The 24,543-nt window shown below is 40.0% G+C and overlaps 1 protein-coding gene across 7 annotated transcripts in view; it reads left to right on the top strand.

Annotated features, from left to right (window-relative positions):
- The first annotated feature begins 1,187 nt into the window (after window positions 1–1,187).
- The window catches only part of Tle4 (TLE family member 4, transcriptional corepressor), a 137,577-nt gene continuing 114,221 nt past the window's right edge, over window positions 1,188–24,543 (top strand). For 2 of the 7 annotated variants that reach the window (XM_034500070.2, XM_034500027.2), the window contains exons 1-4: window positions 1,189–1,898; window positions 2,406–2,503; window positions 3,654–3,717; window positions 4,848–4,892. In XM_034500070.2, coding sequence (XP_034355961.1) covers window positions 1,854–1,898; window positions 2,406–2,503; window positions 3,654–3,717; window positions 4,848–4,892 — 252 coding nt within the window. In that variant the 5' untranslated portion in view covers window positions 1,189–1,853. Of the gene's footprint in view, window positions 1,899–2,055; window positions 2,178–2,405; window positions 2,504–3,653; window positions 3,718–4,847; window positions 4,893–24,543 lie in introns of those variants that run through there. The other 5 variants (XM_076918197.1, XM_034500037.2, XM_034500046.2 and 2 more) reach the window with 5 other exon arrangements.

Below are 24,543 nucleotides of genomic sequence, written 5' to 3'. Positions count from 1 at the left end.
GCCTGTACTTCCAGTTAGAGTGGGACTCGGAATGAATGTTCCAAACGCAGTGGCCTTGGCTACAATCCTGCTTGACTTTTTCCTAAGTCTTTTGATTGCCCAGAGGTCAGAGGTTCCTTGGTTCAGCCTGAAGGGTCCCTAACACCCGCTAAGTCTCAAAACTGCCGCGGGCTGCCTCTCCCGGGTTCGGACTCTCTTCCTTAGGCCATCTCAGGCTCAAGGCCGAACTGTCCACACTCTTTCAACCCTGGAGTAACTTAACTGGTGCCTCTAAAGAAAGGGAATGTCAGAATCTGCCGGCCGGGAGGCCCTGGGACCGGCCCAGTGCACGCCTCCCGGCTGCGGCTCTAAACCCGGCTGACGGCGTCCGCGCTCACGCGGAAAATTATGCCGGCTCCAGCAGCGCGTAAAATGGATGTGAACCGCACGGAGTAGGATCAGCGCGATCCTCCCTCTCTTGTCTCAACAGGGGTTTCGGCGCGTTGCACAAGGCCGAGCTTGTCTCTTTACGGAGACATCGGGCCCTAATTAGAGCGCACCCCGGCGCGGCCGCCTAGCCCGGGCTCCGCGTCGAGAGGGAGACGAGCCTCGGAGGGCGTCTTCGGACCGGCCTGCAGGATCACCGCCGCCGCCATCGCCGCCGAAACCTGCTTCTAAAGATGCAGCCAGGGCAGCAGCGACAGCAACCGCCGCGGCTCGCCACCCCACGTTACTTTGATTGACAGCTGAACAAATGTTTCCGCGGTTCGAACGCTCGCGCTAGGGAACAGCGGCCAGGGCGAGGCTCCGCCCCGGGCGGGCCGCTGCGCCCCGCCCCCGCCAGCACCAATTCTTTGCACTTATTGGTCGGAGCTTCTCGTCACGCCCTGTCCCCACGTGGGTCCAGCCTGTCCGTCCCCGCCCTCCTGACTTGCCATTTGTCAGCGGTGAAATGATGGGCAGTAACACAGAACGGCGATTAATGTTCAGCCATCTCCGATTGGTTGATGCGGCGCCCTCGCGCCGCGGGAGGGCGGGGCTCCTAGAGAGCGCCGCGGAGAGCGCGCGGGGCTAGCCGGAGATTGTAGTCAATCTGGAGGGATCCTTGGCCACAGTAGTCAGGCGAGGACTACATCTCCCGGGATGCTCCTTGGGCCCTCCGCGGATGGTCGTGAATATGTATCAGAATGTTAATGATTAGCTGCTGCTAAATTTGGTCAAAGAAGTCACCTACACAGAGCGCGTTGTTAGAGCCGTTCCGAGCGGGCGTTCGGCTGTTGGCTGCTTTCTTTCCCCCCTCTTACACACTCGTGTATTATTTTGAGGTGGTGTTCGCAGAGTTTGAAAGAGAATTTTAAAAAGCCGCAAGCGTTTCGCTCTTTTATTTTTATAATCCCCTTCAATTTGGGGCTAAAAAAACAGGAAGGAAGAAAAGGAAATGAAATGTGGTAAAAGAAGCTAAAAGGTGCCTTTTAAAAGATCGTTGCTGTGAAGTGAAAAATCTCCAGAGAACCCCCAAGCGCCGCGAGACCTCTTCCGAACCAAAGGAGTTTGCGCTCGCTCTCAGGGAAGAAGCGACCATTCATTCCGAGGAATAGCAGCCAATTAAAAGACAAATAAAAAAAGTTTGGAGTGGGGCGCGAGCAGGCGGGCGGCGCTCGGCGGGCGCGGGGCTCGGCGGGCGCAGGACGGACGGTGCCCGCCGCCCTCAGTGACGCCCGCGGGGAATGCGGAGCCGGCCGCCCGCGCCCAGCCGCCGCGCCTGCCTGCCGCCCGCGTCACGCGAGACCCGCAGGCCCGGGACGCCGCCGCGGGGCCCTCGAAGCGGATGAGCCGCGCGCCTCTGCCTGGCGCAGCCAACTAAAGCGGCGTGGATGATTCGCGACCTGAGCAAGATGTACCCGCAAACGCGCCACCCGGTGAGTGGCGCCGCGCCCGCAGCCCTGTCCGCGACCGGCCGCTCCGAGGGTGCGGGAGGCGACCGACTTGTAGCCATTTTCTTATTGTTGTCTCTGAAGCCCCGGGAAGCAGCGCGCCGACGCTCTCCGCCCGCGCGGCTCTCCCGAGGGGGGCGAGCCGGGCGGCGCGAGTCTGCGGGGTGGAGGGCGCCGGCGGCCACAGGCCGGACTCACTCAGCTAGCTGACGGCCGCTCGACGCCATGGCGCGGCTGCCCCCGACGGGCCACTTTCGATTCCGGGTAGGGAGGGATGGGAGAACCGGGCCGGGAGTTTGGGGGTTGGGGGGGGGGGCTGGGGACCAGGCTGAAGAGCTGAGCGGAGGGAGGCCGCCCGGAGGCACCCGGACCCCAGCGGGCGAGCTAGAGGCAGGAGCGGCTCGACCAACCTCCCCTCCCCACTCCGGCCGCGGGCTGTCCACCCCCCACCTGCGAGGTGGGCTAATTAAATATTTTATTGTTGTTCTTTAGGCACCGCATCAGCCTGCTCAACCCTTCAAATTTACAATTTCAGAATCCTGTGATCGGATTAAGGAAGAGTTTCAGTTTTTACAGGCTCAATACCACAGGTAACGATATTGACTTTAGCTGATCCTTCTGTTTGCTTAGCTCTTGTCTTACCCCCTCCAACACTACCCCCCTCCTTTACCTTCCCCTCCCCACCACCACAAAGGTATTACCATTTCCCCCCCTGTGGGCAGAAAAGGCAAGTCAGGGCCTCTTTTTCCTTTAGGCAGGTGTAAAGAAATTAAGCATTTTCTTCTCCTGTAAACAGAAAAGGAAGCAAAACAATCGAAACTGAGGAGACTTGGAAAACGCTGAGGCCAAACTTTCGATATTGATTTATTGGGGTCAGGAGAATGGAAGGTTGGGAAGATTCTGGGGCCCTTTAACTTCTTGGTTCTTTATTACTCTGGGCTTGATTTCTTCCTTCTGCCATTCCATGGCATAATGTGAGAGCCAGGGGAAGTAAGCAGTGAGCCATTTCATTACTTTTATTAAAAAACCAAAAACCAAAAAACAAAACCAAAAAACAAAACCAAACAACCCCCCCCCCCCCACCAGTGCTTTCGTGTGTTCAAGGCTCAGTAGACTTGGAGTGCTTTTGAAACGTGTTTGTTTCACCGGCTCCTTAATGATGCAGAATTCTTATTGCATAAATGCAAGAACCCAAACAAGCTGCTGGATCAGATCAACACCTCCCACCCCCACATGGTATTCAACTTGTCTGTATTTTTTGGAGGGAAAAAATATTAGTCATAAGACCGTGTTGATTCTGATTTTCATTAACCTCATAGAATATTAAAGGTAAAACCTCCCCCGTGGCATTTTCGTGGACCTAACTTTTGCGCATATATATATATATATATATATATATATATATATAATCAATGTTTATTTCCTTGTTTTAGTAAGTGAATTTAATGAAAAATATTCAGTTCTGGGTGAAGTCGCATAATTCACTTGGCTAGAGGGTTTATTTCTTTAAAACATGAACCCCTGTTTCCCAACCCCCACAGTTTAACCTTATCAAAGAGGCAAGTCCAGGCTGGTTCTTGTCACTCATTTCTCTCTCCTCCCTTTCAATAGTAAAGTGCGGTTTAATATCACTGATTTGACAATAGGAGGTGATGCTGTGGAGGAAGGGATGTGGATTTGGAGTTGAAGGATAGAAGTTGAGTTCTACCCTGTACTTAGTCGATTTTATGTCTTGAATAGTCTGAAGCTGGAATGTGAGAAGCTCGCCAGTGAGAAGACAGAGATGCAGCGGCATTATGTCATGGTAAGAAAACTGTGTCACAGATTCAAAGTGCTCATTAGCTTGGGAGACTGAAAGCAAGAATATGTTTTGAATCGCTGGAGGCTGCAGGATCCACCACAGTGGCCCTGCCAGTGGTGTTGAGGTTGTGTGCATTAGCAATCTGTAATTCCGGGTGCTTATAACTTGGCTTTGACAACTAGCTTTGATTTAAATTTTCAGAAAATTCAGTTGCATGGGGTATAATTTTCTGTGCTTTGTTTTTACAGATTTAAAAAAAAAATGGAAAAAGAACTCATTTATTTTTTTTAGTCACAAGCAAAATGTTTTTGTTAGTGGTTTTCTTTGTTGTTTTATTGCTTTTGCTCCAATTGTAACCAGACAGTATTTCTATATACTCTTAAAATTACATGCCTTTTAATTAATGATTTGGATAGGAAATGACACTAGACCCCTTTTCAGAAATTTTCCTACTCATTCATCATGCTAATCTGTTTATATTTTTGTGTGCATGCTTTTAATTTCTATAGTGTTATTTTGGTTCTTAGGAGTGTTGACTTGAGCTGCCAGATTTTCTGTTCTGTTGTTATATGCCCATTCAGACAAATCAAATCTATGTTTACAGAAGTGTAATGAAGCATTTTTATGATTCAGAAGTATATTTTGTGTTGAAAGAACTTGCAAGGTGATGCATTAATTAATTTTCTATCCAGTTCTTCTGCTTTTCACGTATGAATAGTACACTAAAAACAAAAAACTGAACTCTGAGGTAATAGTTCTTTCAAAACCTCAGCATTTGTGTGAGATATTTCTTCTGTGCTTAGGAATTAAAAGTCATGTGGAACCAAATTTTCAAGACTTTTTCAGTTCATTTGCTTATGATGTAGGAAGACAGTTGTACAAGTTGTACAAGAATGCTAAGTTTTAACATTTCTATTAGTTTTGTAAGTTTTTCTCCTGGGGTGTGTCTTAATGTGGCTTCTAGTTTTTAAAGATAGTAATTGGGCATCCTTTTTATTTTATTGACTGGGATATTTTGGTTAAGGTAAGGTCTTTGTGTTAGTTGCTTTGTTTTCAGTATATTTGGGCAATTTGACTCTACTGGAGAGATGATTTGAAGGGAACAGATTTAACTGCTTTTTCTCCTTTGACAGTATTATGAAATGTCCTATGGGTTGAACATAGAGATGCACAAGCAGGTAAGTTATTTCTTTATAATCATTTTAGGTGACAGTTAGACTCAAGTACTGTGAAAAGAAAATTGTATATTTTGTGATTTTTCTTTTGTACATTTGAGACGTCTACCTATATCTTAAAAGACTTAGGGATGAGTAAGAAGGCAAGTCTTTTGTATGTGGTTTCATGTTCCCAACCTTTAATAATTATCCCAACTTTTAATAATTTAAAATTATGTTATTAAATCAGAATGCGTATTAAACTTTCCTGCACTTTCAAAAACAGCATGCAGAATGTAAAATGTATATTTTCTTTTTGTAAAGAGTTACCTTACATATTTTAGGCATCAAAATTCTCTTATGAAAGAACTTTCCTTGGCAAGTATTAATGAATAGATTTGTAAATTGTGTGAAACCTTCATTGCTTCCTTGTGAAAGAACAGAGGAGTGAGCTGGGAGGATCAGATGAAATCTGCAGAGCTATAAAAGAAATTGATGTAAAATCTGAGCACTAGTCCCTGGAGCCTACTTAGTGGATCTTACCAGGAACTCTGGCTTCCACTTCCAAAATCTGTGCAGCCTAAATGACCCTGATAGGAGGTTGTGATTAATGTTAAGCCCTGGGTCTTGAAATCTAGCAGTTAGTTTGAGGTTGGGGGAAAGCATTGGTATAGGTATATATGACTACTACAGCTGCTGCTGCTACTACAGCTGCTACATGGTCTTGGTTGTTTTTTTTTTTTTTTTTTTTTTTTTGGTTAGAGACCAAAAAAAATGATTTAAATACCTAAATGGAAAAAAAGCCACATATATGTATATATGTGTAAAATGCTATTTAGCAATGATAATATCTCCAGGAAGCATTTCTTTGAAGTCATCTCCTCATGAAGAACTTGGGGTCTCATCAACCATTTCAGAATAGATAGATTGCCTGCTGAGAAAGATGTGATGGACAATTTTCTGTTTTTCATGCCTTATTTATTTGTGGTCAGGGTGATGTATATACCTTCTAAGATTAAAACGTATGAGATGACCGTGTTGTCAGGCTGTAAGAATTCTTTCAACTGAGTTATTCACTACATGGTCAGAAGCACCCACATTAGTAGTTCATTAAAAGACATCTCTTAGACAATAAAAGTAACCAGAATTTGAAAAAATAAAGTTGGGGAAAATTACAACAGTATTTACATTGATGACTTTATTTCAAGTACTGTTTTACCCTGTATGCTATTTGGTTGTGCTAATGTTAGCATATTATATATGATATATATATTATATATGATATATGCTAATACATACATGGAGTTTGAATGTCACATACTTAAGTTTTTATTTTAGTATCTTTGCCATTTCTGTTTAGGTTAGTAATACAAATACTACAGCTTAAGGAGAATATGTCCAGCTTATGAGTGGACTCCCTCTAGCTCTGTCTTACAGGAATACCATTATCTGGGTACAGTCTGGATCTTGTACATACTTTGTTTGTTTTTATATACCCTCCCAGAACCAGTTTCTCTAAAGAATGGACTCCATGAATGCCCCTCATTTTCCCCGTTGTATCCTGTCTTTCCCTGACCACTTAGTCCCACATAGTCTCTGGCTTTCCTGGGATCATCTACACCTGGAAGTGTCACATAGCTTTATGTATTCATTTTGATGTTGGGGGTAGATGTGAGATCCTTTAATTTTACACATTTTTATCTGACTATGAATTTTGTCATCTTCTTGTCCAGCTGGCTTCAAATGCCATCCATTTAAAACTGAGAAGAGTACACTTTGCCTTTCCCCCCCTTTTGCTTTTGAATTCAATCATATCAAGAATCCCGAGGGCAGTTTATCACATTATGAAATACAGACAGCCCTGCAAACCACCTACTTATTATATTTTCTTTCTTTCCCCGCCTTAAGCGCAGAGGCAGATCTGTCTTTATTTGTTTTCCTAGGCAGACAGCCTTACTTTCTCTTAGCCTCTCTTCCAGATGCACTCGCTGGATACCCTTGTAATGGAAAGGAGCAATAATGCAAGGAAGTTGCCCGAGGCATAATTGGGCCTATTTCTCAAGATCGGTTTAGGCTTATTCACTTATTAGATTTGTGTCTCAAAGGGTTCAAGAATAGGAGTCCCAGGAGGCCTCAGAAGTACCCTAGTAATTGGTGGCCCTGATATTTGAAACCTTTGTGTATTTTTTTTTGTTGTTATTGTTAATATTTCTGTGTTCTCATTCTTCTTGGCTGCAGCCAGCCACACAGTATTTTTAGAGGAATTTTTCACTGGGACAGAAAATGAAGGTTTTGAAGGAGCTATGACACTGTGACTTAGCAAATGGATAAACGGATGCTAGTATGCAAGCAGTGGTAACCAGGGAGGGACCCCCACCCTCCCCCTCCCTTAGGTGATGCTCATCATCAGTCGCCCTGGGTTGATTCTGATAGAGAACCATAAAATGAAACCTATGGGGAATTTGTCATTCTGAAATGAAAGCTAATGTAATTAGTACCAATTAAAGTACATTTAGTAAATTGGATTTAATCTTAATTAAGCCTGCGTAATGTTGCCAATTTTTAACAATTATGTTTGAGAACATAATTAATTTAAATTTTGGTAACTGAGTAAATAGCATTAGTCTGGTAAAATTAGTGGAATTTTTTAAAAAGGGGAACTCAGTGACATGACATGGAGTTGGAGCATAAAATATGAATGTAATTTTTAGTAATCTTTAGTAGGATTGATAGAGCTGGACAAATGAAGCTAGAAAAAAAAAAACATCTGGAGAAGTTCAAGTGGAATGTTCTAGGCCACAGTGGGAATTAGTACTTTTCCATTGTCTTGGGTTTTAGTGTGACTATGAGAATGATAGGACCTGGTTAGAAATGGCCTGGAATCCATTGTGATGTCTTCAAAGTAGAGTTTTTAAAAATGAAAGGGCATTGATTCCTTGAGAATTTCCCTGTCTACAGGGTTTTACTTTTGCTTTAGATAGGACAGGGTTTTTGTTACTTTCTTCTGATCCTTTATATAGTGTAGTTTTGGTTGGGTCAGTGACTTGGGCAGATGGGGTGTTCTGTGCAGTTGATACCACAGCTAGATGCTGCTTGTTCAAGTCCTTTGCCTGCACCTCTGTAATGAAAGAATTCTTCTCTAATAGTGTCAGACTCTGGCTGTTGCCACTCTGAAATGTGGATATTGGATGTAGATTAGGAACCATTGCTGTGTGAATTCAGCCTGTAGAAATGAAATAGGTAAACATGTTGTGATGTAAAAAGTGGGGGATGAGAGTAACTCCCAGTTTCCTTATTGTGTGTTTTATAATCGGAAGATCTCTTGTAAAATTTACTTGCTTATTTCATGAATTTTAAAAACATCAAAAAACCTTTGGAATTTGTGACAATCTAAGTGTGCAGTTTGTACAATTATATGAAAATAGGTGTTTGTCATATGTGCATATTCTTGGGTGTAATTTTTTTGCTCTTAAGCAACAAAAATTTTATTTCATCCCAAGCCATGCAAATTTCATTACAAGATGTGGGCCACAACCATTTGAGTGCTGCTAAAATATTAATTGAATAGAAATGAAAGGCCTTGCCAGCTGATAGGATATCATAATCATAGCCTCTTTGGTCAATGGTAAATGATGATAAATGACATTAGGAACCTTTTAGCAAACTGTAATAACTACAAGGGGGGAAGCAGTATGGATTTGCATTATATCTGATACCCTCTAGTACCAAGTGGATTGCCAATACTGCTTGTTTAGCATTTTCTAAGGGCAATAGGATATTGATTTCTGACTTACAAGGAACAGCTCTATTTTCACCATTGAAAAGTATTGCAGGTTGTTAAGAAGAAATTGACTTGAAGAGGCCGACTGCTGCCCATCATGGAGCAAATAAAGCAAAACTGCCGAAGCATGGTGGAGCAGCGAGACGGGCCCTCAGCAATTTGTTGCTATTAATTTACCATGCTCGACAGCAAATCAATCGGCATCTACTTCATCTGCTGGAGAAAATGCTGTCCAGGGCAGATAAAAGGCTCTGCATGGTACAGAGAATAGACTGGCTTGGCCAAAAGGAGGCTGCAGTTAATGTGTAAATAAGTGAAATCAAGGCCACTGTTGCAGAGGAAGCAGTTGTTAATTAGGTTGGTGCTTTTTAGTGAACTATTTTAGAAAGCAGCCTAGGATTTGGAGAATAAGGAGGGATTTAGTGAGGTTGAAGTAATATGACTGGCTTGACATTCCAACCCTCAGTGCACTTGATTCTAGGATGCAGTCAATTTATTTGGGGACAGTGCTTTCAATGGAATTCAAATTATTTACAGTTCTGTGTAGAGCAGATTTCTCTTAAGATTATTTCGTTGGGGGTTATTACTGATATCTTAAAGATCTTATAGTGTATATGTTTAGATTTGAAAGAATACCTGGAGAAGCAGGTGTCCGAGTATGTAGATAAAAGTAAAAATTTTAAGTAGTGGCTTCTTTTTTGAAACGAGTATGGTTAAACTCTTGCGTATGTGTACAAGGGAAGCATTATCAAAAGTGGGATGTTCTATTTGAAAATAACAGACTAGCCAATGATAAATTTTGCTTATAGGAGTTTCTTGTGTTTTATATTCATTAAGAAATAATCTACTGCTGGGTGTACACACCTTTAATCCTAGCACCTGGAGGCAGAGGCAGGCCTCTGTAAATTTGAGGCCAGCCTGGTCTACAGAATGAGTTCCAGGACAGCCAGGGCTATGTAGAGAAACCCTGTCTTACCAAACAAAACAAAACAAAACCCCTAGAAGGTCTGAACAAAGATGGAAACTATTGCCTGCTGGGCTGGCAAGTTTTGCAGAGGTAAACAAGTACACTTCTAATGCTTGGACATAGACTCCAGGAGGAGGAAAGGAGAGAAAAGGAGCTCAGGTTTGCTCTTAGGTTTTCTGTTCTTCATTGAGGTTTGAAGCTTGAAGCAGCATTTTAAAATTTAAGATTACTGATTATTGATAATCTGATTAATATTAATGAAATAGAGGTTTATGGTTTTTTTTTTTTATGTCTTTGATTTGGATGTTTTAGATTAGGGGGCAATTTTATTCCTATGTAATAAATCTAAATGGGTGTAAATTTAAGATTATTTTTTTTCTCCCACAAACTGCCAGAAGATCTAACATTGTTGCAGTTAATGCCAGGTGTCAGTTTCTTGGGCAAGACCCAGTGAGTTTTTTATGCTCTTCAAGAGGAACCAGAAGGTGAAATTTAACCCATTAGGGTGTGTATATGTATTAAGGGGGCTATTTTCTGAATTCTTTGTGTTCTTTTCTTGTGTAAGATTTTTAGTTTTGAGATACCATAGGAAAATATCTATAGAATGTTTTTTCACTTTCAGTAGTGATTGTTGAGTGGAATTAAGAGTTTCCTTCCAATAGAAGTGAACATTTATTATATATCTGGCATGTGCTTACCACTGATCTGGGCATACTGCCAAAAATCTTTAATTCTTATAAAGATCCCAAGAAAAGGATTATGTCCAATCAAAGGATGATTAAACAGGGTCAGATCTGTTCATGGTGATATAGTAATAGGTGGTAGGTTAGAGTGGATTGCCTAAGAGGCTGCCCTATTAGGAAACGGATTGGCCATAAATTAGAGATTCAGGTCCTAGCTCATTGCTGGAATGGAGCAGCCCTTGGCTAAAAGAATAAACTTTGATTTTTTTTGCCTGTGAGTCCTTGAACTTTGGACTTCCTCCGAGAACCCCTTGAAAAGTCTCTGGAGCTGCCTGGAGTCCAAGGCTGGAACCATTCAGGATAGGCTTTCTGTCCAGGCTGGCGGAGTGGATGGGAGGTCCTGGGTGGTTTTCCCCTAGTCTCTTACTTGTCAGCAAGCAAAGCTACTTGCTGCTGCTTGTAAGGAAAAATTGTCTTCTCTCCAGGCTGCCTGTTTGTTTATTTAGTTAGGAAGGGTTCTTCTGTTTAATTTATCTTTTCCTGTGGCTTCTTAGACTGTCTGAAGACAAGGGGGCTGTTTGTTAATCATCACCTTAGGGTTTCGGAAAAGGGGGAATCTGGGAGGGGAAAATGATGTTTTGTGGGCTCTTTGTAGTTCAGAAAGAGGTTCTTAGATGCAGGAAATCACACAATTCAAACTTTAAATGAAGGCAAATGGTTTGCTTTTCTTGCTGAGAATTTCTTTGTGGCATTCAAAGGCATATTTTCTACTCACTGTTCTGCAGTCTCTGCTTTCTATTGTTTATTTTACTTATCATTTTGATTGACAAATTTGTATTTAGGCAGTGTAGCTCTGAGCAGTGTTGGACTAATGAGCTAGACAAGACTGAACTGCATCTTAGATGCTTTCCCTGTCTCAGTTAAGGTTCATGGCTATATTTCTTGTTTAATTTTACTTTTTTATTTGCCCTACACAATAGTTAAAAAGAGTTGGTAATTATATGTTAAGCATCTAGAAGTTCTTTATATTTGCTTTTAATGGGAAACTTACTACATTTCATATTTGTTAGCCTGGGTTGTGACTTTGGGTTAATAATGATTTTGCTAGTTAGAGAAAAGGAGATGTGATTTTTTTTTTATTTTTTTAAATTTTTAATTTTTTTTATTGGATATTTTATTTACATTTCAGATGCCATCCCCTTTCCCCATTTCCCCTCCCTAGAAAACCCCTATCCCATACCCCCTTTTCCTTTTATATAATTTTTTTAATGTTAACCAATGGCTTTATAAATTTGGTAATGCTCAATATCAATCAGAAGTGTAACCTAATACCCAACCTAGATATATCAACTAGGAGATGTGATTTCTAAAAGGTACTTTTCTTTATCATTTTTCATATCTTCTTTTAAAACATTCTGCAGGCAGGCACCCAAATCAGTTTGAGGTCAGTCTGTTTTATATAGTGAATTCTAGGCCAGACCAGGCCACATAGTGGGACACTGTCTCAAATTTAAATAAATAAATAAATAAACAAATAAATAATTAAAAAGGGGGGCTGGAGAAATAGTAGTTAAGAGTGCATACTGCTCTTGCAGAGGACTAGAGTTCTGTGCTTAGCACCCATATCAAGAAGCTCATAACTACCTGTAAGTCCAGCTCCAAGGCATCTGACTCCCATGTTCTAACTTCTGGTTATTTGCAGTTAGTGCATCCATGTCCACACACACACACATACAATTGAAAATTGAAAAAAAAAATAGAAATAAAGAAACTATATTCCATTCTGGTAATGGAGACATGCTAAGTTATCAGTTTTGCAAACAAGGCTGTTGGAAAGAAGTGTGAGACAACACATTTAAGCATGGATACTGAGTTACACTGATGGCGGTTTGTAAGGTTTAGGACTTAAAAAGTTGGTATACTGAAAACAGTTTATGAAAGTGTTAGACTAAGGGGGAAGGCCTTAGAAGTCTTAGCCAGAGTGAAAGATAGAGCTGTTTTGACTTTGCCTTAGTAACAGCTGTCAGTGGGAGTTGCTTTCTGCCTGTAAAGAGGGATTTAGCTGGCCTTCATCACCGCAAATCTATATACCCTCTCTGTTTTCATTGGAATTGACCCACAATATTGATGCCAGGCTTTTGCTATTTCTATATCACAGAGCCAAGACTTATCTTCAGAGAGCTGCAGTGTGTAACCTGCATACCATCCAGGGGGCCAGATGGGCAAAGTATAGATTTTCTTAGCTGATTTGTCAAAGAAGTAGAATAGTAAAACTCCAGGATACCCTTTAGACAGTCTGTCCTCTGGGAGTTGAGTTGTCTTGTTATCTTTGGGAGTTTTTTTTTTTTTGCTCATAAATACATATGGATTTGTGTTGTGTAGGGACTTCTGCATCTTAGAACAAAGGCATAACTTCTCTCCACCCTGCGTTGGCTGGCTGCAGTGGGTTCAGAACTCTGTAGGGCCCTCCCTCTTAACTACAGCCACCTTGGTGAGAGTGAGAGTGAGAGGTTGGGAGGCAGACTGGCAGTGATTCTTGACTTTGTTGCTAGGTTCTTTTTAGACAAGATCTCACTGTGTAGCTTTGACCAGACTTGAATTCTTAATCCCTCCTGTCTCAGGCTTCTGAATACTGGAATTACAGGTGTGAATGTCCACACCTGATTTTATTCTTATTTTCCAACTCTATATTCTGCTCTGAAGAATATAGAGTTCCTTTGGTTGTAGGTCTTAGGCCTGGAAATACAACTGGAAAGAATAGTGAGTGCTGTTGGAAATTAAAAACACTAGTACCTTTCTTTGCAGAGAGCTTAAGGCATTTTACAAGTTCACTTCAGTGATCTTGATGTTCCTGTAAAGCAGGTAGCAAGTTCGGATCTGTGTGTTTATTTAAGTAGCTTCTGTCAGTAATGTGCCCTACAGTTTGCCAAGCAGTGTCATTCCTCTGGCCTCCTTTAACAGATGACACTAAAGCTTAAGGGCTTAAGAGACTAGCCTGGTGTGACAGTCAGGAAGGATCAGCACATGGGTGGGGATACCAGAGTTCACAGAGGTCAGTGCATAGGCTTGAGGTTACATAGGAAGTCAGCGGTTGGAGGAGAAATAGTTTAACTTCCCTTCTGGTGTTCTCACTATTGGCCTGACCATTCTAAAATAACAAATGTGCTTGTTTCTGTTGTGTTCTTGGCTTTCTGCAGTTAGAGAAGTAAGGTACCACAGCCTCTGAGTGAGAGATCTGATCTGTATGCTTTGATGAGTTCAACTGTTCCCCCTTCCCTCCACCCTTCTGTGTTAGTGCCCTGTCCAGAAGGAGGCTGGGATCAGCAAATTGAAATCTAAAGCTAAGATCCACTTTTAGCAAAGTGTTTAATCAAACTGGCTGCTCCCTCATTCCTGAACCATGCCACACAAACAGGCTGTTCTAGACACACACTTGTTTATTGCCCGGTTCCCCTTCCCAGCCGCCATGGAAGCTCCAGTTTTAGAAGTGCTTTCTGCAGCACACCTGTTCCCGAGAGTGTGTTAGTGCCATGGGAAAGTTGGAGGAGAGAACACTTGCATTCAAGTTGTACTTAAGCCTCTGTGATTAGTAGGTTTTTTTTTTTTTTCCAGGGAATACTTGGGTAGCAAAATACACAGTGTTGAACTTTGAAGTATTGCATTTCTTACTAGTGAAGTTTGTAGGAAAATGATGTGTGGAAAGAGGAAGTGAAAACAGCTGAACATGGGGTTCAGGAATGAGAACACTTAAAGTAGAATGTATGTATTTTGGTTTGATCAGTCCTTTAAAGTTGAAAACTGGAATCATTTAGCTGAATTTAAAATTATTTTGAACATTTTTTACTAGTCAGTGTATATTTTTGAATTGTTCAACTATTAATTACTGTGTACATGTGGCTTGAATGTATGTGGAGAGATATTGGTCTTTACTGTGGTGTGTTTAGCTTTCTCTCAAGTCTTTAGGAGGGCTGGGGAATGTTCGAGATGAGAATTTAAGTAGTGAGATGGAATAATGTTGGAAGATAATTCTAATAGTAAGCAAGTATGTACAAATTATCCTGTAGGTGGCCTTATTCCTAGTAACCTTAGGAAATTACAGAATTATTATTATTATTTACTTTCAGCTAACTTTTCAACCTGTGAAAAGGCAAGAGATATAGAGAACTTAAATAACTGCAATAGGATTCCCTAGCTGTTTTGTTTTGGCTCTGAGGATGTAACAGGTTTTGCACCTTGGAGGCTAGTCTGTTCTCCCGCACTGTGCTCAGCCCAGAAAGTTCCTTGTAAAGTTTTCTCTTAGTTTTTGAAATTTATTATTGCCTGTTAGTCTAAGAAATGTGTATTTGTTTATATAATACTTAATATTTTGCAAGATGCTTTTTCCATCTCTCATTTAAGCTGCAGTAATGTCAGAATTATCCTCACCCTGTCCATGAGTAAACTAAAACACAGATGTTAGGTACTAAAGTTCCACAGTTAATTAGTAGATGGCTTGGTGTGTTTTGATTCTTTTAGGATCCATGTTGAGGCTAAAGTAATGTTCATGAAGAATCAGTTAAAGCAGCTATTGTCAAATATGTAGATTAAAATGCACAAGAGCTGATTTAAAGTTGTCAGGTTTTGTATTTTTCCTTTGGCATATACTGCTTGGATTTCAAAGTTGTATGCATTACAATGTGATTTGTAATAATTTCTTCCCAGCATAAGTTTGCAGAGGGGTATGCAGGAGTTTAGTACCTGTTGTGTAACTAGCCCCAGGGATTACTTCCTGAAGTCTGTAAAGATGTCTCTAGCTGAGGTTTCCACTCATGGCACTGGGGAAGGATGTGGCTGACAATGAGCTCAACAGCTCAAATCCTTGGAGCTTTTGTGTCCTGTCCCACCAGGAGTCTTTACTTAGGGAAAGTTTAGACTATTGAACTTGGTTAAGATTTTAAATGAATGACAGTGGTAAAATAATAGAGAAATGTTAAATCTTGGCTTTATCATTCAAACACTTAGCAGCAATCAATTTTCATAGACAGCATAAAGTCACTATTATGTTTTGTTTCTTTCTGAGCTCCTAGGGAAAACTTACCTTTATGATGGGCAAAAAGACTTCTGATAGGCAGTCAGAGGTTGGAATATACTATCCTAATTCTTTTACAAGTCTGAGTGGTTTTTAAAATGTAGAGTTGATGTAGGGAGCTAGAAGTTAAAAATACTAGCTTACCTAATTTGCAAGGCTGGGCTTCAGTTTTTACCACCACAAGCAAAAGTGAAAGGTAGAATTAGTTGATTATTTTCTATCATTATTTTTTTTTAAGTTTTAAAAACTGTTTTATGTGTGTATTTTTCCTGTTTGTATGTCTTTGCACCATGTGCATGCAGTACTCACAGGGGTGACCAGGGTGTCAGCTCCCTTAGAATCAGAGTTACACATGGTTTTGAGCCATTATATGGGTGCTAGGAATTGATTCTGAGTCCTCAGGAAGAACAGCTAGTACTCTTAATTACTGAACCCATCTCTCCAGCTTCTTTTAATTGGTGTCTATTGTATGATACCAGTTCTGAAAGTTAAGGTTTGAGATAATGTTATGGAAAAAGAAATACAGTTGTTTTGTTTTTGTTTGCTTTGCTTTTGGTAGAAACTCTGTCTGAACAATGTTAGGATATTGTAGACAGTTCTAATAATTACTTGTTGCCAGTGATTCATGATTTAGAATCATCTACTATAGTATGGACTCTTTTGTTTTAGCTTTGTTGCATGTCCTTTTTATATGTCAAGAGTTGACAGTGTAAAGCTAGAGAGATTTTTTATGCACATCATTGATCATAAGTCCAGGTTGATTGAGTACCTCATGGGTGTCAGGATGCAGGAGTTGATTTGGATGTCTTAATTTAAGGAAGGGGTCGAAGTATCCTCATTATGCTTGAAACCAAGTTAATAAGGGATGTGCAGCTGGTAGGTTGAAGGATTAATATTCAGGTCTAGGAAATCTGGCTTCAGAGCTAAATTCTGAACTACTGGCTATGCCTGCATCTTAGGTGAACCTTTCCATATAGCAAGTTTTTATATTTTAAATGTACCTGGTAGACTAATGTTGTACCCCATATTCATGGGGATGGGGTGGGCGTTCTTAGCACTTAAATGTTTAATTGTATGCTCTCTCCCCACCAGGGAGAGAAAATTGGGACTCAATCAAAAGTTAGTTCAGGAGCTCCAGAGCAGGAGTCTCAAACCAGGACCATTCACCTGGACGTATTTGGTGGTACCCAGTGATTCTTGAGGTTACAGTAGCTTAGTTGTGCCACTGGCTTCTAGTGGGTAGAGGCTGTAATGGTTGAGCACCTTGCAGTGCATATGACAATCCCTACAACAAAGAGTATCCATACTACAATTTCAGTTGTGTCAGGGTTAAGAAACAGCTCCAGAGAGTAAAACATTGTTAATTCTGTTGCATTCTTATGCTTGGGCACATTATGACTTCTTTGAGTAGAGAGATAAACCAAGAATCAGCCTTGAATGACTACTGAATAGTCCTTCAAACTCTACTTGTCTTGAGTCTTTTCTCCTCCCTTTCCAATGCAGAGTTGATGGGAGTTTTATCAGGTTCTGAATGGAGACATTATATTACATGATCTTTTTGTAATCATTGTTTTCCTGAAGAAAGGAAGATAATAAAATCTTTTCAGGAGTGGAGACCTTTTACTTTTTAGCTTCTAACTGTTGGATTCTTGATTTTCACTAAAAACAACCAGATGTTATGTTGTTATTATGAAAGATGGAATTTTTTTTTTATTGATAATACTGAATGGGCCTTTAGAAGGCACTGGAATCTTTATTGCCCATTGCTAGGTAAGTTTTCAGAAGGATTGATTTTCAGTCATACCATTCTGGGTAGTACCAAGATAAATATTGGTGATTGGACCAGCTGAGAATTCAGTAGACCCCTTTGCCTGATTTGCTCTAGGATACATCTTGCTGCAAAATAGCACTTCTGTTTATTCATTTGGGTTTTCTTTAGGGCAATGTTTATTGTCCAGTCCTAATAAAATAAAATCCTGAGTTTTCTGAGTAGCTAAAGTCTAAAACAATAGTGAGTGTCAACTTGACACAAAATTGAGTTATCTGCAAGGAGGGAGCCTCAACTGAGGAAATGCTTTCATAAGATCTAGCTGTAGAGCATTTCTTTTGTAGTGATTGGTGGGGGAAGGCCTGGCCCATTGTGGGCGGTGCCATTCTTAGGTTAGTGGGTCCTGTATTCTATAAGAAAGTAGGCTGAGCAAGCCATGATGAGCAAGCCAGTAAGCAGTCCCCTCCACTGCCTCTGTATCAGCTCCTGCCTCCAGGTTTCTGCCCTCACTACTGTGATGATGAACTGCTGAATAGAACTGTGAATGAAATAACTCCTTTCCAAGTTGCTTTTGGTCATAGTGTTGCATCACAGCGATAGTAACTGTAACTAAGACACATAATCAGTGAGCTTGAGAATTTTTTGTTTATTTGTTTTGTGTTACTCTGGCTGTCCTAGAACTCAGAGATCCTTCTGCTTCTGCCTCCAGAAAAGGTGTGTGCCAGCAAGCTCCTGAGTTTTGTTTTTTGTTTTTTTCCTGTATTGTGCTGTGAATATGGGAGAATTTAAAGTTTGGGTTTGGTGGACATGTTTAGAGTGTAGCTTTTAAACCGTGTCTACCTTGATTAACCTAAAAAATAATAATAATGGCCAGTAAAATGTATTAAGTTCACAGCTACTTTATTGTTTCAACTTTGTTTTAGAGGCAGGTGCTTATTTAGGATTTTTGATAGAGAAACTGTAGTCTAAAAATTCCAAAATACTGTAAATAAAAATGCCTCTTCTAGGTGTATAGAGCCAATACTGTAGCTCTAATAGTGGTAGATTTAGACAGAGCTGGGTTGGACATAGTACAATTCTGTACAATACCCACATTTTCAAGTGTTTTATATAGCTGGTCTGTGAAGGTTCTGCTTCACCCAGATAAAAGTAGAATGGATAGAATTTTTTATATTTTAAGCAAGAGCTTGAAGGTTGTGTTGTTTCAGTTTGGGATGTGATTTGGTAAGATAATGCATATCCCTGCCTTCAAATTACACTTCTAAGTCCCTTGCTTTCTTTGGTATTTGATATTCCATGTTTTTATTGTTTTCTTTTTGTTTGAGCCTCACTATTACTTAACATGGGACTGTGCACATCCTTCTGTATACTTAAACTATCTCTCAATTACTTAAAATTCATAATACAAGGGCCATGTAAGTAGTTGCTATATTGTATTTAGGGAGTATTCTGAAGCCATCTTTATATTTATAAATGGACATAGTTAGCTTCTTAAATCCAAGTATCTAGGATTAAATTTGTAAAAGTTAAGATTGTAGCTTGAAAACATAGCTTTGTGGGCTTCTATTATTCCTTTGTTGCAAGGGTTATTAGATATGAAATTATTATAGTCCTGTGCACATCACTGCTGCGATGGCTTTTATGTTTTTATCGAATAACAGTTACTTAACCTCATATTGCAACATAGGTGCTGCTTTGAGACCTATGGAGTTATGAGAGGCAGAAGGTTTGCCTCCTCAGAAAATACTATCTTTTCTTTTGGATCAGTGTAAACAGTACAGTGGAGACACTGTTATGATAGAAACTGGAGAGTCTGTCATCTTTCTGGCTCTGGGGCTATTAAAGGGGCTGGGGCTGTTATAGGAGATAGATGAAGTTTAAGGAGGGAAGCTAAGTGGAGTCACAGAATCAAGAATGTTTTGTGCATGTTCACACTGTGGTTACCATTTCCAGTCTTGCTTAGTACTAGACAAGAGAGTAGTAGGTGTTGGTTTAGGATGCCTTTATTAAAGGCTTCACATGCTAGATAGAGTGCTTGGACATTTGAAGGAAACATAAAGAGAAAGTCAATAGAAACCCAGGACCACATCTGTTTTGTTGGTATACTCTTCTCTGGGTCCAAGAGCAAATATCAGTCAATATTGATTAAAGCCATGTGGATAGAGAGACAGCACTGAAGAGGTTGTGTCTGAATTAGAGTAACTGTAGGAGTAGCAGTGGGACTAGAAAGGAGAGAACCATGTGGTACAGTAGTAGTCCATTGAGTCAGGGTTGTGGTAGTGCTTTGCAGAGGGCCTAAAACACTACAGGGTGGGAGAAATGTGGGGCATTAGCAGAGAGGCATTGAATTGGGGGAAACTGGTGTCAAGTGTATTACAGTATATGTGACTCGGGAAGAAGGTGGGAGAGAGGGAGAAATGGAGGAGAAGAGGGAGAGAGGAAAAGAATGAGTTTGTTTTTTCATTTCTCCTGGTGCTGAATCTATGCTCTAGTCAAGACAGATTCCACTGTTAGTGCCTATATGCTATACTCAGACCACAAGAGAGTTAGCCAGGCAATCCTCGTGGGCAGTGGTTTGGGGAACATTTCCTTTTAAGAAAAGCATTTGGCCATTGGGCGACTTCATATGCTTTTTGTGAACCATTTTGTGTGACTGTTGCCATTATTATTATATTGGTAGGAATTTTAAGTAATTTCAGTTTTAACTTTTTCCTCTTTGGAGATATTTTAAATGTTAATATAGGTTAAAAATCTTCTAAATTATTTATCAGGCATTAAAATATTTCAGTTATTCTTATCTTTTTTGAAAGTCTTATATCCTTGACTAACGTTCCCGAATAAGTTAGTGATTGCTTTTTTTTGTGTGTTGTGAAGTTTAGTAAACATGAAACAGTTAAATTTGCTTGAAGAACTATTATGTCACAAAAGAAATAATTATTTTTTTATTATGTTCACAAAGAAATTATAATAGGTACTTTAGTAAACATAAATTATTTGTGTTTGTCTAACCCTTTCATTCAATATGGGGCATGTGTTACAGGACCCTTTTAGAAACTTTTTAAGCTTCTGTAGTTGAGTGGGAGTAGCAGTGTTGGTAAGAAAAGTTGAGTGCACATGAAATTAGGAAGCCCATAGAGAACATTTGGTAACCAAAATACTGCTTGGTGGCATGTCATAAAGCCACAGATCTAGTTTAAAGGGGGACAGGGTGTGGTTTTACTGCTCTGTCATGCAGTCTGTTGTAACCGTCAGAAACATACGTTGCTTTATGGGGTGTGAGATGTTTTCTTCCAATGTGAGCACAGCTTGACATTGTCTATCCTGCACTCATATAGCACTATCTAAGACATAATTTAGGGCCATTTGAATGATCATCAACAAGAAGGTCAACAGTGGTGGTAGAAATGTTTTCTTGGGTGTGCTGCTTATGGCTTCATGCTTCTAGATGTGTTCTCTAAACACAATAATGTCCTGTTTGTTTTTAGTCTAAGTTAGATTGAGCTCTTTAAAGATAGGGTTTAGATGCTTTGTTTTGGCTATAGAAAGTGATATTAAAGGAAATAAAATATTAACAGAATTTCAGCAAGCTAAAGGAGTTAGACAGACAAAGGCTGAAGACAGGGACTGTGCTGTCTTCCTCTGTACACTGGCTGATGAGGCTCTGTTCCTCAGTGAGATCACCAGTCAGATTCCAGTGTGAATACCTGAAATAAGTAGTGTGTTTTTATTTCATTTTAAAGTATCAAAAAAGTATATGATAAGGTAATTTGATAAAGATTATTTGAGAAAAGACTTGTCTGTACCCATTATGCACGGATATCTTTATCTTTTCACTGTTCCTTAAACAATGAAGCATAATTGCTACTCATAAAGCACTTACATTGTGTTAGGTATGTTAAGTAATCTGGAGATGAGTTAGAGTAGACAGGAGGCTGTGCATAGCTTAGATGAATGTACTAGATCCTTTTATATAAGGGACTTGTATATCTGGTTTTCAGTACCCTAGAAGTCCTAGAGACAATTCATTGTGGACAGATACCCTAGAGGTCCTAGAGACAGTTTCCTATGGATAGTTCAGGGTTGGCTGATACTTCCTTTTCACAACTTTGTGGTCAGTACCCTAGCCTAGTAACTAGCTGGTAGATTGTTATATTGTTACAGAGAAGATGGCGGTTTTTCATTTTTCTCCTTTGCTTTGTTCAGGACACTCCACTTTAACCGGTGACTTTCAAATACCTTTTTTATTGTGGTCTATTTTCTAGATTGACCTCTAAACTCTTAGCATCATTTTAGAGTAAGTAACCAAAAAAATCATTTTGGAGAATTTATTAAATATAAGTTAAAGCAAAAAATACCACTTTAGAAGTATATATTATTGTGGAAGTTTAAACATAATTAAGCTGAAATACAATAATGTTAGTTTCAAACTCTCATTGGCTATGCTAATTTTAAATGTCATGTTATTTTTAATGTCTCATAGTATTCAGTAAGAAAATACTATTTATAATTTGTGGTTAAGCCCCAGACTAGTGGGCAAGATCTAGGAAGACCTCTGAATGACTATAGGCTAGTGGTTTTCAACTTGTGGGATATATATCAGATACATTATGATTCAAAACAGTAGCAAAATTAAAGTTATGAAGTAGCAATGAAATAATTTAAGTTTGTGGTCACCACAGCAGGAGTAGCTGTATTAAAGGGTTGTAGCATTAGGAAGGTTGAGAAGCACTACTCTAGGCCTTCATTCACATGGTTCTCAAGAGGTGTTACAGCTATGGCCATTTAGCTCCTCTAAGCCAGGAAAGAAGGTAAGAAATGTTTTGTTTCTTGGAGCTGTGTTGGAGAAGCTTAATGCTTTGGAGAAACATCCACTAACTTCTTTTTACAGTTTGAGCTTTAGGACTGTTACTGTGGAGTAGAGTTACCCATGGTCTGTGGACTGGGGCAGCTCTGTGAACATTTGATAAAATTAGGCAATGAGATAAGGAGCTTGTACTGGAATATAAAAACATATAACTTCTTTTGTGGACACAGTGTCTTTATCTTTAAAACAGAAAACAAGAGAAATCCACCCACCTGAATGTAATTGATTTACATCTTGGCCAAAAGTACTTTGTTGTCCTGCTAATTGGTGTTAATCTGGGAGTGGACAACTTGTTAGAATTTGTAGTCAATCAGATTCACCAGAGTTTTTTATAAGGTGAAGAATTTGAGTGTAGACCGAAATAAAGTGTGATTTTTTTTTTTTTTTTTAAATGTCATCTTAAATACTTATTAAAGCAAGTTAAAGGTTTGATCAAATTCTAGGTGGCATGGATATGCATAGCACGATCAAGACTTGACATGTTCACAAGTTGGCAGCTCTGGTGGGCATTGCAGGCTTTCCTTCTGTGAATGTAAAACTTGTTTAAATTCTTCTAAGTCCTTGTAAAATTGTCTTTTAGAGGGTTCTTCTTTCCCCCACTTTTTACCATGAACTCAATGAAAAGAATATTTCTATATAAATCTCATATAACTTTTATTCTACAGTCTTAAATTTTAGGACCATGTCATCATCAAAGAAGCTTTAAAATCAATTCCAATTGTCTCTCCTGCATTCAGAAGCTGCTGCTTCTCCTTACTACCACGCATAAGTTATACTGCACCCCAGGGCCAAGTGTCTGTTTACTAAAAAAAACAGAGGAGAGATCCTTTGTCAGTAGCCAAATGTAAAGACCAAGAATGTCTTTTCTGGGTGATAGTGCTCCAAAATGGAGAGACAACAGATTTCTGGGGCTGGTCTGTGACCTCACTCCTAGTCAGTTGTGGAAAAAGCACTGCCTGTTCTTTGTTAGTATACCAGTAAGTCTGACATCTGCTTTAGGTCTTTCTTTAGCCTCTTGAGCCCTACAGCCCTTCCCCTGTGTGGTAGTGTAAATTAGTGAGGGATACTTTCTTAATTGAGAGTTAGAGCCCTGAGCTTCAATCAATACCTAACAGTACAGCCACTCATTTTGTCGTACTATCTAATCTCAGTTTTGTTCTAAAGCAACTATTTACCTTAAAGGATTTTTTTCATACACCAGCCCACATAAGTACTTCTGCCATCCATACCTAGGGCAGCACTCTCATTCAAGGTTGTGGAAATGGAGTTTGGAATCACTTGGGTGGCTGCTTAGTCATGGCTCAACTAGATTACTAATTAGAAAATAACCTGCAGATCTGGGAATTCATAGCTGAAGATGTATATCGACTGTGTTTTCAGAACATTTATAGTCACCTGAGGCTGAATTGTTCCCAGACCATCCTATAACTGTTCTTCAAAACAAACCCTGACACAAACCTTTGATTTGCCTACCTTGATGTGTATCTGTACATCCAGACTTCTTTTGTATTTCATAGGTCCCTTCTATTGTCCAAATCCAGTCTAGTCACACATGGTTCTCTCCATGCAATTGTCTTCTTGCTTTATGTTCACTCTGGCTACCATAATTGTCCATTAGACTTTTGTGCTAGAGACTCTTTTGGCTTCTATACTGGTTTTGTTTTGTTTTCTGGTAGCCTTTGCTGTCTCTTATTTCTGGTACTGGGTCATGTTTAGAGGCAGTGAAAATCTGCCAGCATTTTCAGTATGGTCTATTCTTCCATGGCTGCTTTGTCTCATATACTGTTAAGTAGATGAGCCTTGCCTTCCTATATTTCTCTTTTGAGTGACTCACAGGTAGTTAAACCCAACATGTTTTCAAATGTTATGCCCTCCCACAAGCTTGCTTGAGAACCAGTGGGCCTATGAAAGTAACCCGCCTGCCCAGTTTCTCCAGGCAGGATGCTCTCAGGGGAGGACAGAATCTCTGTCTTTCTTACTCATTAGTCACACCATGGATCTAGGCCATAGGTTTTCTAGAATCTGCCCCCTGATATTTTTGCTTGCTCTTTTTCTCTCTTGCTATCTTTCTGATTATTATGATGTCTTTAATATTTTACTGTTCTTGTGTTAAAATAGGGATAAGAGTAAAGCTTTTAAATTACTTTAAGCATTAAGTAGTATCATACTTTACACAACAGGCTGTACTTGATTGTTAGGATGGTTGGTGTGACCTGATGCAGCACTCCTTGCTACCACTGGGTGTAATGTAGTGTCTGAGTGGTCTCACCTGATGGGAACAGTCCTGTCCACTTTCTCTAGCCACATCTTCTACTGCCATTGCTTTTCCTGTGCTGTACATACCCCAGGCTGGTATAGTAGGCTACCCCCTTTTGGATCAGTGTTTTCTTGCCCTTCCTCTCTATCTTCAGCTTTCAGGCTCATGTTATCCTGGTCCCTCAGGATAACATTCTTGCCTTAATCATTGAGAAATAGTATTCATCTCATTTACTATATTATGGGCTTTGTAAATCCCATCTGTTCTTCCATTCTTCTAGATGTGAC

This window comes from Arvicanthis niloticus, chromosome 1 (assembly GCF_011762505.2).
Source record: "Arvicanthis niloticus isolate mArvNil1 chromosome 1, mArvNil1.pat.X, whole genome shotgun sequence".
Taxonomy (NCBI): Eukaryota; Metazoa; Chordata; class Mammalia; order Rodentia; family Muridae; genus Arvicanthis; species Arvicanthis niloticus.
This window is presented reverse-complemented; position numbering and strand designations above follow the sequence as displayed.